Here is a 13,676-nt window from a genome sequence, read left to right on the forward strand (position 1 = left end):
CATTTTATGCTTCATTTTTCTAATTTTAAGAATCAAGTTTTCCAGACACCAAACAACCAAAAAGAGAGATTCCAACATATAAATCAATAAAGAAAGCAACTACATTTATTGTTTCGACATTTCTCTTTTGAAGTAGAATTTTATCGCCATAATAATAACTGGAAACCTTATCAATCCAAGCAAGTTGACTCACATCAAACAACTACAAACAAATAAATTAGTTCAAGATCAGGGAAACAAAGTATCATTAACAAAATGGCCAAAATTCATTCACTAAAAGTGCCTCTGGCCAAAATTAGATGGAATATTCATGATCAACGCTGAGCAACATGTAATCTTGTTGTCAAGAAGTCAAACTAAAACCAAGAACCAACCTACACATTTCAGCATTGTCCCCTAACTGCTATCTAAACCTAATGCCCAACTTATTTCCGTCCACAGATGAACGAACTGGCCAAGCTGATTAAGCAAATTCCAATCACGTACCCAATACCGCCAACCATCGACCAAAAGTAGCCACAGCCAGAAGACATTCTAGATTTGATTTGGGCTCTCTCTTCTATGTTAAGAACAACACCATCCCATCATTACTTTGAGTTTTCCTCACTTCCTTGTCACAGCTAAGGGCTGCAGAGCTCTCCACACCAGTCCTCTCCACACCAATTGAGCTCAAAATCAAACTTACGGATCTAAAACAATAAACAAACTATTAACATAATAGCAGCACCTCACTGATCAAAATTACTATCCAATAATCAATTATTCACCTAAACAACACCGATCCAACTCATTCCATATTACAAGTCCCAAAATTGAATAAATTCTGAATCTAAAACAAAACTATGCGGATCGGATTGTGCTGCATCTAGATCTAAATTAACACAAAAGAAAGACAATAATAGAGAAGATGATCGGTGACGAAGATGAGCGGTACAAAAGAATCGAGGAATTCAGATATGAGAAAGAAAGAGATTGGAGCTGAAGAAACGCACCGTTTGGAGGGAATCGAATCCCTCCCGTTCCATTCAATCAAACTATGAAATGCTAAGGAGTGGTTTTGGAGGCTCCGGCGTCGGCGACTCGAAGTGGTGCTCCTCATCGGACATGGCATGCTCCAATCTCAGAGAGAGATATTTTTATAAGGGTCGAGACTCCGAATAGATCATGGTTCAGACGGGCATGGGCAACGGGTGAGAGAGAGAGAGAGAGAGAGAGAGAGAGAGAGAGAGAGAGAGAGAGAGAGAGAGAGAGAGAGAGAGAGCTGTCAGTGGCAACTTTGGTAATTAAGTTTAACTCCAGTGGTAGGTTGTTAATAGGTGACCTTAATTATCATAGGGACATTTGTGGTTCCTGAATTATAATAAGGCACATTAAAATGACCTATTTTATCATTGTCCCTATTTTTATTGTCCTCCATTATTAACAACATTAACTCCTGAAATTTGTTAAAGGAATTTTCGTCTTGCCCTTTCTCTCTTTTCGCCTCAAAACTCATTACCGTTTTGATCGAGATAATACATCATTGATCGCTGAATACAAAAAAGACAAACATAAATAGTATTAGTATATGCAAAATGAGAAGTAATTAGAATAACTACTAATTAATTAATCTGAGAGACGGTAAGATGAAAACATCTCTAACTAAAAAGATGAATTAACGGTGTTATTGACGAAAAGCACTAAAAGCATCGGTAATTAACTTTGATGTACCTATGTAATCTGGAATGCTTGTAAATAATGTGTCAAATGACCAAACTTCGAGGACCGTTTGTTATAAAAACTTTTTTTCTTCTTCTGGGAGGTCGGCCGTATTATGCATTAGAGTTACAAGTTTCCAACTATCCAAAACGATTTCGATTTGGATCGAGAGAGAGAGAGAGAGAGAGAGAGAAAGAGAGAGAAGGAAGATGTCATCCACGGCAGCGAACGATCCACGTCAGCCGGCAGCGGCGAAGCCCTACGTGCCGACGGCTCTAGCCCCGGAAGATCTACCAGTCGACTACTCCGGCTTGATCGCCGTCGTCTTCGGCATCGCCGGCGTCATGTTCCGCGTTCGTACTCTCTCTCTCTCTCTCACTCTCTCTCAATTGATAATTCGTTTCGCTTTGAATTCTAAGTCTTCGATTGATTGAATGATTTGCAGTACAAGCTGTGCTCGTGGCTGGCGATCATCTTCTGTGCTCAGTCACTGGTCAACATGAAGAGCATTGAAAACGATCTCAAGCAGATCTCCATGGCCATGATGTTAGTACACTCCCTACTTCTTTACAAATTTGCTCCTGTAAATTTTTTTTTTTGTTTTTTTTTTTTTGAGATTGGAACCTTGAAATAAACTTTTCTGAAGAAGACAACTTTGTTTGATCTATGAGACTATGAAAGTTAGAAATCTCAGCTTTTGCGGAAATTTTTTACTCTACAGGCTCACATTTTTAAATTTATCAATAATTTTGGGTTCATTCTTCCTGAATGGATGTGATATGACTGTGAGTTTGCGAATTTTTGATGTGATTGTGTGTTCAATGTCCAGGTTTGCTATTATGGGATTGGTGACCAACTACTTTGGACCGGCTCGACCAGGTGCACCTATGAAGAGCTCGAATTGATTGGATCGAAGCGATGAGATGTAACAGTATGCAGTTTCGTTTAGTCTGATTACAGTTTTATTTGTCTAGATTCAGAGTGTGGTTTAAGTTTGGTAATAGACTATTTTTATCAATTCTATTTTAAGGAAAAACCTGTGTGGTTCTGCAACTAGATCTCTCTTTTGTGCCTTTCTCATGCTAATGTTGCTTTTCCTCTCAAAGAGAGGGGTTATAGCCGTACTTTGTTGAAAGTAGTTTCAATCGATTATGCCAAACTAATTGATGAGGAGATTTGTGTCATTATCATGAATATTGGAGACATGCCATTGCCAACTGTTCTTATAGTTGTTGTCTGATATTTCATCTGTAAGTGAATATCATCCTTTATATTATAGTAAAATAACTAGCTGTGGCCATCCTTTTACTTATTGGTCCTATGAATAGCTTTTGATCGAAAGAATGTGAAAGATCAAAGGTTTTCATAAAAGATGAATGACCATTATTAATTGTTTAGTTATCTTCATGCAAAGCTGATGTTGGAAGGTTGGCATAACTACCATTTGAAAATGGAAAATGCTTCTTTATAAAATTATTATAAACCCTAAAAAAATGTCAGTTCTTCATAGAGGGTCTTATATTTTAAAGCTGTAGAGAGGAATGAGATACCTAAACAAGTAGGAAAAGTATGTGTGTTGCTCTTTTAAAAGAGTGCTTGGTTAGTTAGTGCTGGCCTCTAGGCCTTGTCGTTGAGCTCATAGTCTCTTCTTCCTCCTCTTGTTCTTCTTCTGCTTCTCCTCGTACATTATCTGGGCCAAAATCATAACATCAAGTGTGTGGGAGAGCTTACAAAGATGGAAGAAGGACAGCTATCCCGCTCTAATCTGGAAAGTTCAGATCAAGAAAATGCTATCCATATGCTGCTTGTTCCATACCCTTTACAAGGACATATTACACCATTCATAAAGTTGGCATACCTAATTTCTGGTCGTGGAATCATGGTCACACTTGTCATAACAGAGTTTGCACATGCACGTATGATGGCTGCAGAGCCAGAATTGGATAATGAGCGGTATAAGGTCAGGTACATCACAGTTCCTGATGGATTGTCAGAAGATGATGCACGGAATGATGAAGGTAAGCTGGCTCAGAGTATATCCAAAGTCATGCCTGGTCATTTGAGAGAAGTGTTAGAGAAGGTCAACATGGAGGGTAATCGGGTGACTTGTGTCATAGCTGATCCAATGTTTGGGTGGGCTTTGGAGATTGCTGAGACGATGAAGGTCAAGTTGGCAATGTTCTGGCCTTCTGCCCCAGGAATTTTGGCCTTGATACTTAACATTCCAAAGCTTATTGAGGATGGGATTATTGACACAAAGGGTAAGGCTGTGTTAGTTATGTTTAATCTTGAACTAGTTTGTTGTCTTATAGACGATTCATAAGAAATAGACAAATGATTTATTGATGGATAGCATATTAACAAATTTTATCTCATAAGAGTGTTGTTTGGTTTATTTTCTGATTTAATTGAAATTGAACTGTGTAGGATCTTCGAAAATTGATGGGAAGGTTCAACTGTCACCAGACCTGCCACCTCTGACTAGTACCGACTTCCTGTGGAATTTTTCAGGAAACCAGTCTGCCGAGGCCATGTTCCAATATTTCTTAGGCATTCAACAAAACATGAAGCGTTCTGCCTGGCTTCTGTGCAACTGGTTTCATGAGCTTAACCCCCTTGTTGGTAATTTAGTCCCACACATGTTTCCAGTGGGCCCATTACTTGCAAATGGAAAACCTGCTGCAAACCTTTGGCCAGAGGACTCGACTTGCTTGAGCTGGCTCGACAAACAACCTGCTAGAGCAGTTATTTATGTTGCATTTGGAAGCATCTCAGTATTCAGCCAGCACCAGATGGATGAGTTAGCATTAGGCCTTGAACTTGTTGGTCGACCATTCTTATGGGTTAAACGGTCAGACCTCATCAAAGGCGGTTCTTCCAAATACCCAAATGGGTATGAAGAGAGAGTGGCGAACCAAGGCAAGATTGTTCAGTGGGCACCCCAAGAAAAGGTGTTGGCTCACCCATCTATTGCTTGTTTCCTGACTCATTGTGGTTGGAACTCGACCATGGATGGCTTACGCATGGGCGTCCCCTTCCTCTGTTGGCCTTACTTTGCCGATCAGTTTTACAACCGGAGTTGCATCTGTAATGGTTATAAAGTTGGTCTGCCCTTAAGCTCAGATGAATATGGAATTATTACAAGGCATGAAATCAGAAGGAAATTGGATAGTTTGGTTGCCGATGATGGTATAAGAGCCAATGCATTAAAGCTCAAAGAAATGGCTGAACAGAGTATCAATGAAGGAGGATCTTCTGTAAGGAATTTGGACAACTTCATTCTACAGATGAAGCAATGAAGGGGGCATCAAGATCACGATCACCTGTTTATGAATAATCAAACATTCAAACCCCATATACTGAGACAGTGTCCAATTTAACCTACTGCTCGGTTCAATAGTATACTAGTACTCATATGGTTTTCTTCTGTTCTGTTTTTTTTTTTTTTCTCTCTCTAATGGAAATTAGTACCCTCATTTACTTAATCTGTTTTGAAAGACAATCTTTGTCCTCGTATTTGTTCAGAAGTTAGCAAATTTTGTCCCCAGTTGGGCGATATTTGTATCCATCTACCACTTTCATCACCCATTATTTTCACATATACATAATCAACCCCTCCTACATTGTTGATTGTACAGCATTTCAAGCAGCCAATATGGATTCCCTGTAATATGTGGCCTTGTACTCGGCAATCTTCATGAACCTCGGCATGCAAAGGTTCGAAGGTGTTTCTGAGGTGGGGCACCAATTGTATGTTATTGCTACATTGTTGATTGTACAGCATTTCAAGCAGCCAATATGGATTCCCTGTAATATGTGGCCTTGTACTCGGCAATCTTCATGAACCTCGGCATGCAAAGGTTCGAAGGTGTTTCTGAGGTGGGGCACCAATTGTATGTTATTGCAGCAATATAAGATCATACAGCAATATCGCAGCTGAAATATTAGGAATACTTAATTTCGTACAGCTCATGATAAGAAAAAAGGAAATATTGAAGCGAAAAAGAATTTCATTTCTCTATCGATAAGAGTTTATTGTAACAATATACCTACAAATGGGGGAATACATGTGTGCGTATGACAAAATTTTGTGGAATAAAAAAGAATAACAAATACTCGCAGCCTTATTCAATGAATGAAATAACTATTGGCCGCCCAAAAATGTAAAGAATAAATAAATGATCAATCCTCAAAAACCAGTGTAATCCATTCCTCTTTGTAATCTTCCCAGCACTACCCATTCTCTTCTTATCTGTAAATGGTACTCGACCATTTTCCAGTGGGTTCTCTTTGGTTTATTGGAGTGACAACTTCCGGAGAAGTAGGTGAGGTAGATCTTGGTGGCAAAGACATTTCCATCTTCATTGTAGATCGGGTTTTCTGATCCGTTCGGTTTCCAAAACCCTAGCCCGTTTCCGACTTCTCGAACATTTCTTTTTCTCTGGGCATGGCTGCTGCAACTGTCATTGTCTTCATGAATAAAGAAGAACCACTCCCTCTCTCCATCAGAGAACGTCACTGCATATATAGTTGAAACAAATAAAAATACTGGTCAGCTAAAAACATATACAACTAATAGTCATTAATACTTGATAATTTGGCGCCGCACTGCTAGATATCCTAAACTATAGGATTGGCGAGCTAATGAACAACTAGGTGGATTTAATCTTAGGTTTTTAAAATAAATTGTTGTCTGCATGTAGTGCCATGGACGCTAAGGACTAGGCAACTTTCGGATCAGTTTCGTACGTTGAAACTCTTCAGTTTATTATAGTTTTTATGAAAAGAGTTAAAAATCAGTAACTAATCTTTCTTGCATGTCTTTGTTAATTACGTCTAAAGCCAATGAAATATATACATGCATACATGTATATATGTGTTCCTCAAAAAAAAAAAAAAAAATCATTTTTCAAAGTTTTTGAGGCCAGGCTAGCTCATGGACTGAGACTGGAGATTAGAAATAATTAAAGTAGGTCAAGGGTTTCATCTCCTTTTGTATCTAATTGAACTCTTGTCGATGGACATATTTTAGGCCAAAAGTTTGAAAAGGTAGAAAGTTAAATATATAGATCAAGGCTCGGATCATCCATCCGCCCTCCTAGATTTACCTGAAAGAAAAACATCGATCTTCTAATAACTCATGGATCTCATGGGCATCAAATGAATCTATATGCAACTTAAAAACACAATTCTAATGCAACACTACATAAAACGAACAATACCATTAGATTGTGAAAAGTGGTGAAATGAGAAGGAGAAGCTATGTAAATCTTATGTAAATTTGACATACCTAGACTCTTTGGATGGTTGCTGTAAAACCGAGTCGCATTGATCTCCTGAATCGCATCAGCAACTGGTACAGCTCTGGAACAAGCTTTGTTCATTAGATAGTGAGTGACCAGCTCTTCATCTGTTGGCATGAACCTAAACCCAACTGGAAGCAAATCAGAGTTCACTACTACTTTCTGGGATTCCATATATGTTACTCTATTCTCTTTCCCTGTTAACACTCGGAAATGAGATGATCGAGGAAATGAGGTTCACTGTGTACGCATATATATTTATATACGAGAGTGGCGTGCGGGTGTTTTTCACATGGAAATTGAATCCTAGTAGGACTTTGATTTATAAAGACAGAACAAAAAGGTCTCTGTTGCTTATCACTGTGATTTTCGCTGTGTCTGTATACCTGGAAGCTGGGGAGATTAGAGTGGTGTTTACTGTTTTGTCTTTGACTCTATAAATTTGAATGGGGATAGATATCTTGAATGAGCTAGCTAGGAAGAGACCTAGTCATGGATCATTATCGATCTATGATCTTGATGAAACCAAGAAACAAAACATCAGAAATTTACGTGTCAGAATGTATTTGTCAAATGTAGGCAAATATATATATTTCTGGCTGGTAATTATTGTAAGGAGTTTGTGCCTTGCGGGAGAAGTGGGGTTATCAGTATATATAGGTTATCTGGTTAATTAGATCGAGGTTATTTGTTATAGGAACATAGGAAAGTGTTTTGTTTTTGTTTGATTTGGTTTTATTTATGTAAATATTTTTTTTGAGACTATTATACGTTTGAAAATTTGGTTATAACTCCGAAAATTATAATTAGCTAGGGTTTATGGTGCTTGTTATTGGCAAATGTATAGAGTGAATACCATGCCTATGCGAATGTAACGTTCTATTATACATTCATGTATGTATTACTTACTAAATATACTTAAAAAAAAAAAAACAAATAACACATACAAAATATACTATAATTTTGTCATTTGATGTTTGTTTTGGTTTTCACGTACAAATTATTTCATTAGACAAGAATGAGGTGTGTGTATACATAATAAAGAAACGAAAAAACAAAGGGAGATTCAAGATAGTTTTCTTAGTGTAAGCTGAGATTTGTAGTTGTGTAGCCGTGTAGGCTCTTGAATATTTGAGCGACAATGTACTAGTGGATGGTATCTGTATTCCCTTACTTGCTTGACCACTGAGTTAGGGTACAAGCATACGAGGTTTATTTGTCTGTGTCATTCTGACTTTATGATTAAATGAAATCTCTATTACTCTGTAAAAAAAAAATTAAAAAAAAAAAAAGCACATGGTGGGTTGGTAGCTCATAAAAAAAGGGTATTTCTAAATATACCCGGCAAATTTCTATGTAGACCCAGCAAGTTTTTTACACCCAATAAAAAAATAGAATTTATAATTATACTCAGCAACTTTTCCAACAATACCCTTAGCAAACCTCACACCCAGCAAAAAAGTCATACCCAACAAATCTCACACCCAACAAAACTTGGATTATCTCCGCATCAATTTTTGATGTTGATTGTTGCAGTGTGCATTTGAATTAGCAAGTCTTAAAGCTCTTAGGTACGTTGACTCGGTAAATCCACTAGACCTTGAAGCAATCTGTTGCAGTAATTTGGAGGAGTTAAATCTTTGCATTCGTCGCGCCATTACTGAAAAATATATCCAGGAACTTATTCTTAGATTTCCATGTCTTTCGGATTTGGCCTTGCGGGTCAGTACTTTCGGATCAATAGATGGTGAGATCAAACTTTCGAGTAACCAACTCAAGTCATTAAGAATAACTGGGTATATCTGCGCAAATAACATCAACATAGATGCTCCAAATCTCATTTCTTACCATAGTCACGGTAAAGAAATTCCACCCTCCTTTGGGCTAAAAAATATATCCAGGAACTTATTCTTAGATTTCCATGTCTTTCGGATTTGGCCTTGCGGGCCAGTACTTTCGGATCAATAGATGGTGAGATCAAACTTTCGAGTAACCAACTCAAGTCATTAAGAATAACTGGGTATATCTGCGCAAATAACATCAACATAGATGCTCCAAATCTCCTTTCTTACCATAGTCACGATAAAGAAATTCCACCCTCCTTTGGGCTGAATTCCGTGAAGCTAGACTTCGTTCACCATAGTTTTCCTGATGTATCGATTCTTCACACCAAATGGTTTCTTAAATTGCGAGAATACCTTGCAAAGTTCTCACCTGCAACAATCAACATCAAAAATTGATGCGGAGATAATCCAAGTTTTGCTGGGTGTGAGATTTGCTGGGTATGAGTTTTGCTAAGGGTATTGTTGGAAAAGTTGCTGAGTACAATTATAAATTCTATTTTTTTATCGGGTGTAAAAAACTTGCTTGGTACATTTAGATAGACCCTAAAAAAATACATTATGCTTTTAAAAATTGACTTTTCCATCACGTTATCTTGCCTAATTGATACAATAATAGCGAGACTTCATTGAATTGCCTAATTGTTGCTTGATTTTTTTTAGTTTCCACAAATATCCCAACACTTCATTGAAAAGATATACAAATTTCAATTTTTCGAAATAAAACAAAGTATGAGAACATACACATGGTGCTCTGGAGAACAATACAATATAAAATACCAAATACCAATAACTGGTATCAAGAAATGTAACAAAGAACCCTTGAACTTTTTGCATACGTTTGTGATGAAGAAACAATATGAAAACAAATCACCAACCAACCATTCTTCAATCCGGTGGAAGGCCCCTATTGGAAATGCAGTCAAAATTAACTTTGATGGTTTGGTTTGTATGAACTCTGCAGCGGGTGGTTTTATTATTAGGAATTCACAAGGCCACCCTCTTGTTGCAGCTTCTAAAAACACAGGAACTGCCTCTATTCATGTGGTTGAAGCAAGAACCCTAAGGGATAGCTTGATTTGTGCAAAGGAAAAAGGTTTCAGCAATCTAGAAGTGGAGGGAGATTTGAAGATTGTTATTGATGCAGTTAATGGAGTCATTCACCCCCCTTGGAGACTACTCAAATTGGTGGAAGATATTCGATGTTTTGCTTCTACTTTCACCATCATTTATTTTCATCATGTTTTTTTTTTTTTTGAAACGGGGTTTGGAACCCAGCCTAGGTGGGAGGCTCATCCCCATGCCTACTAATATTATTAATAGTCAAACTATGATACAACGAGGAGGATGTTAAGCCGAAGCCCTGTGAAATACAACAATGATCCTCTTAAAGAACGCCCCGAATGATAACAGGATTCTCATCTAGCCAAAGTTCATCTAAATAAGCAGTACTAGCAAGGTGTGCCAATCTATTGGCCACTCCATTTGCTTTCCTATACACATGACGGAATTGAAAGAAAGAAAAGCTACTAACATACCTTTTGCAATCTTCCAAAATCCGTCCAATATCAGAAAGGATGACATCTCCCTGAGTCAGGGCATACACAAGAGTAGAACAGTCACTCTCATCATGTTCTTAGGGAAGCAAACTTTGTTGCGGATGCCTTAGCAGATTTAGGTCATCACAGCAGTGATGCCAATTACTGGATTGATAGGGTTCCTTTCCAGGCCTCTAGAGCCTTACTGTTTGACAATGTAAACTCTGATTGTTCCTGAGGTGGTTCTATTTAATTTTTGCTTTTATAAAAAAAAAAAAAATGAAAACAAATGAATCAATTCAAGACCAATAAAACCACGTGAGCTCACAAGCGGGCCGGATGAGACATATTTTGGGCCCGAACCCCAACCTTGTTCCATATGGATCTAACATCCTAGAGCAATGAAAGCCCAGCCGATAATTGTGAAAGAAACAAAGGGCAAATAAGTACTTTCATTCAGAAACCACAATTGGACACCCAAATAAAACCCTAATCGCAAACCTCGCACACACTCCTCTCTCTCTCTCATAGGCACAAGTCGCAGGTGAGCTCCGCCGCAGCACAAGAAGAAGAGTCAGAAGAAGAAAGCAGAAGCGAGAAAAATGGCGACGGCGAACAAAGTGAAAGACGTGTCCCCTCACGAGTTTGTCAAGGCCTACGCCGCTCATCTTAAACGATCCGGCAAGGTCAGTTCTCCCTCTCTCTCTCTGTGTGGCTCTGTTTATATACGTGTTTGTTTGTGTATACCTATGTGTGATTATGAAGTTATTGAATATGTATAAAACGATCTGTGTAGATTTTGAGATTGCTAGCTCATATAGGTTGAAGATTTGATTCCTGTTTTGGTTGTTAATTTTGAGTTTATGAACCAACTGTGTTTCGCTTTTTATTGTTTGGAAAATGAATGGTAGCTTTTTGATATGGCTGCGAGGAAAAAAGTTTGACTCTATTGTAAGTGTTTTTTTTTCAAGTTTGATACGGCTTCAATGATTTTGTATTATCTGTTTATGTGTTTCGTTTCAGATTTTCACTTTTTTGGGTGAAAATAGGTGGGATACAGTGTCTTGTTTATATATATTTATGTATCTTAGTCATGAGCCTCGATCACGATTAGTATTATATGCCGCAGCTAAATTTTTATGATTAACCCTAATACTGTGGCATCAGTACTGGCTTCAGTTTCTTTGTTTACAGAACAGTCTTACTTTATCCTGTTCTCTCAGAATGCAGTGCAGTACTGAGCTGGTGACTTATTATTAATGTGTTTGTTTCCGTCTGCTATTGTTGGTGTATTAGTTGGTCTATGTAGGTTTCTTTCCTTAGATGGCATATTGTCTACTTCTCTTAAAACAATAACAAATTTACTTAAGTTCCATAATGTTATGTCTTTCATTTATCTGAAGAGTTTGAAAAGTGTGTGAACTTTTGTTTTCTTTTTATATACGAGTCATGAGTCATGAGTCGGGACTGCTAGTAGACTAGCAGTATGATCTCCCACTGCCAAAAACTTAATGATTACTTATACTGCCTACATTTAGTTTGCGAGCTGTGATTGCCACTTTGTTGATGATGATTTATGTTCTTTATTGTAATAGATTGAGCTTCCTGAATGGACGGATATCGTGAAGACTGCTACATTTAAGGAGCTGGCTCCTTATGACCCTGATTGGTATTATATCAGAGCTGGTATGTAGGATTCCTCTTCCCTCTCTGCAAATCACACACACAAATCATCTCACAATTATTGGTGTGATAGAACTGTGCTATGCTTTTTTCATCTTAAAATCGCTTCACTTTGCAGCATCTATGGCAAGGAAAATCTACTTGAGGGGTGGTCTTGGTGTTGGTGCCTTCCGTAGGATCTATGGAGGAAGCAAGAGGAACGGCAGCCGCCCACCGCACTTCTGTAAGAGCAGTGGCGGTATTGCTCGTCACATTCTTCAGCAATTGGAGAAGCTGAAGATTGTTGACATTGACCCCAAAGGGTATGTTTCTTTCACATAACATAACTCTAGTATCGTGTATACATTTTGGCAATAGCTATTCTCTGGACAAGTTGATTTTTGAAAGTTGTCCTGTAATTCTTGGATATTAAACGATCTGTATTCTTTACAGTGGAAGGAAAATCACACCCAGTGGCCAGCGGGATTTGGACCAAGTTGCTGGACGGATCGTTGTTGCAATATGAGACATCAACTTAAAGGCATGGTTATGCGAAATGATCTAGAAACTATTTGCATTTAAGATTGAGAGAGACAGATATGGGAAGGTTTTTGATTGTTTTATGTTGACTGTCACTTTTATGAATGAGTATCCTTGGTTATTATTTTTTATTTTAATGTGGTAGAGTACTATGGCCTTCCTAACTGAAGTTTTGTTTATGAGAACCTATTCCTACTGTCTACAGCGAGTGCTTGATTGTTTTCTATGGTTTCATATTGATTGTTTTCTATGGTTTCATATTGAGTGTAAGCTCATCCTCTCGCATTTAAATTGCAGCCAGAGAAAAATAAACAGACCAAGGATGAAATTCAGTGGAACTGATATCAATTCTACTCTACGGAGTTGCATTATATTTTCTTGTTTCACAACCAATTTTCATCTTTGATACAACCAAAATGTTTTGGGAGTTGTATGGAGAAATTTTAATGTGGTAAATCCACAAACTTTCTGGTCACATGCCTTGCTTGTCCTTATGGCCCTCGCGCATTAGCTTGTATCGGTTTTCTCGGGTTTTCTCACTGTCGCACATTAGCTTAGGTCGGTTTTCTCACTTTTGGATCCACTGTTACTTTCTCGTCACATGCCTTGCTTGTGTTGGAAAAACCCTATGGCCCTCGCGCATTAGCTTATATCGGTTTTCTCACTTTTGGGAACTTGTGCAATTACTGTTCCCATAGGTCATAAACAAACAAGTCTAATAAGACTAAATTTCATGCGAATCCCATTTTTGGTACTTGAATTTTGGTTAACAATAAGAATCTCTAAATCTATCACCAAAGGTTTTTTTTGAAATATGTTTCAAGCACATTGTGTTTGATGGAAGGGGATGCGATTTGAACTTGGAGACTTGTTAAAGAGCAGTGCTTTAACTATTATCAATTTTTCATTTAATCTTTTCGCGCTTGAATTAATGAAAAAGAAATATTCTATGGTTTTGTTTTTTTTTTGACTTTGTCAAGGGAAACCCAAAAGCTTCCTAGGCCTAAGATAAATCCCTTCGGGGCATGTGAAATGCTCTAACTGAACTGTGCATTGCAGCACAGTGCCTGACTACTTTGACAGCTTCAAGGTTC

At 37.9% G+C, this 13,676-nt stretch overlaps 4 protein-coding genes across 4 annotated transcripts; 3 read left to right on the forward strand and 1 right to left on the reverse strand.

Annotated features, from left to right (window-relative positions):
- The first annotated feature begins 1,820 nt into the window (after nt 1-1,820).
- On the forward strand, nt 1,821-2,901 carry LOC133743885 (protein Asterix). Its single transcript, XM_062171953.1, has 3 exons — nt 1,821-2,051; nt 2,144-2,244; nt 2,528-2,901. The coding sequence occupies exons 1-3, from the start codon at nt 1,908-1,910 to the stop codon at nt 2,601-2,603; spliced, it is 321 nt and encodes a 106-aa protein (XP_062027937.1). The 5' UTR covers nt 1,821-1,907; the 3' UTR covers nt 2,604-2,901.
- A 143-nt stretch (nt 2,902-3,044) lies between these two features.
- Nucleotides 3,045-5,264, forward strand: LOC133743883 (UDP-glycosyltransferase 83A1-like). The gene is made up of 2 exons (XM_062171951.1): nt 3,045-3,959; nt 4,126-5,264. Exons 1-2 carry the CDS (start codon nt 3,434-3,436, stop codon nt 4,995-4,997), a joined length of 1,398 nt encoding a protein of 465 aa, XP_062027935.1. The 5' UTR covers nt 3,045-3,433; the 3' UTR covers nt 4,998-5,264.
- Nucleotides 5,265-5,415: 151 nt separating this feature from the next.
- LOC133743884 (NAC transcription factor 56-like) lies at nt 5,416-7,269 on the reverse strand. The gene is made up of 2 exons (XM_062171952.1): nt 6,989-7,269; nt 5,416-6,216 (listed from the first exon to the last, which is right to left on the reverse strand). Exons 1-2 carry the CDS (start codon nt 7,173-7,175, stop codon nt 5,888-5,890), a joined length of 516 nt encoding a protein of 171 aa, XP_062027936.1. The 5' UTR covers nt 7,176-7,269; the 3' UTR covers nt 5,416-5,887.
- A 3,618-nt stretch (nt 7,270-10,887) lies between these two features.
- Nucleotides 10,888-12,782, forward strand: LOC133743561 (small ribosomal subunit protein eS19x). Its single transcript, XM_062171535.1, has 4 exons — nt 10,888-11,066; nt 11,976-12,066; nt 12,182-12,365; nt 12,496-12,782. Exons 1-4 carry the CDS (start codon nt 10,983-10,985, stop codon nt 12,566-12,568), a joined length of 432 nt encoding a protein of 143 aa, XP_062027519.1. The 5' UTR covers nt 10,888-10,982; the 3' UTR covers nt 12,569-12,782.
- The last annotated feature ends 894 nt before the right edge of the window (nt 12,783-13,676 follow it).

Source organism: Rosa rugosa, chromosome 4 (assembly GCF_958449725.1).
Source record: "Rosa rugosa chromosome 4, drRosRugo1.1, whole genome shotgun sequence".
NCBI classification, from domain to species: Eukaryota; Viridiplantae; Streptophyta; class Magnoliopsida; order Rosales; family Rosaceae; genus Rosa; species Rosa rugosa.

Coding starts and splice junctions, on each gene's coding strand:
- LOC133743561 (XM_062171535.1), top strand. CDS start 10,983: ATGGCGACGGCGAACAAAGTGAAAGACGTGTCCCCTCACGAGTTTGTC. Junction 11,067..11,975: donor ATCTTAAACGATCCGGCAAG/GTCAGTTCTCCC, acceptor TTATTGTAATAG/ATTGAGCTTCCTGAATGGAC. Junction 12,067..12,181: donor TTGGTATTATATCAGAGCTG/GTATGTAGGATT, acceptor TTCACTTTGCAG/CATCTATGGCAAGGAAAATC.
- LOC133743884 (XM_062171952.1), bottom strand. CDS start 7,175: ATGGAATCCCAGAAAGTAGTAGTGAACTCTGATTTGCTTCCAGTTGGG. Junction 6,217..6,988: donor CAACCATCCAAAGAGTCTAG/GTATGTCAAATT, acceptor CTATATATGCAG/TGACGTTCTCTGATGGAGAG.
- LOC133743883 (XM_062171951.1), top strand. CDS start 3,434: ATGGAAGAAGGACAGCTATCCCGCTCTAATCTGGAAAGTTCAGATCAA. Junction 3,960..4,125: donor TGGGATTATTGACACAAAGG/GTAAGGCTGTGT, acceptor TGAACTGTGTAG/GATCTTCGAAAATTGATGGG.
- LOC133743885 (XM_062171953.1), top strand. CDS start 1,908: ATGTCATCCACGGCAGCGAACGATCCACGTCAGCCGGCAGCGGCGAAG. Junction 2,052..2,143: donor TCGCCGGCGTCATGTTCCGC/GTTCGTACTCTC, acceptor AATGATTTGCAG/TACAAGCTGTGCTCGTGGCT. Junction 2,245..2,527: donor CAGATCTCCATGGCCATGAT/GTTAGTACACTC, acceptor TTCAATGTCCAG/GTTTGCTATTATGGGATTGG.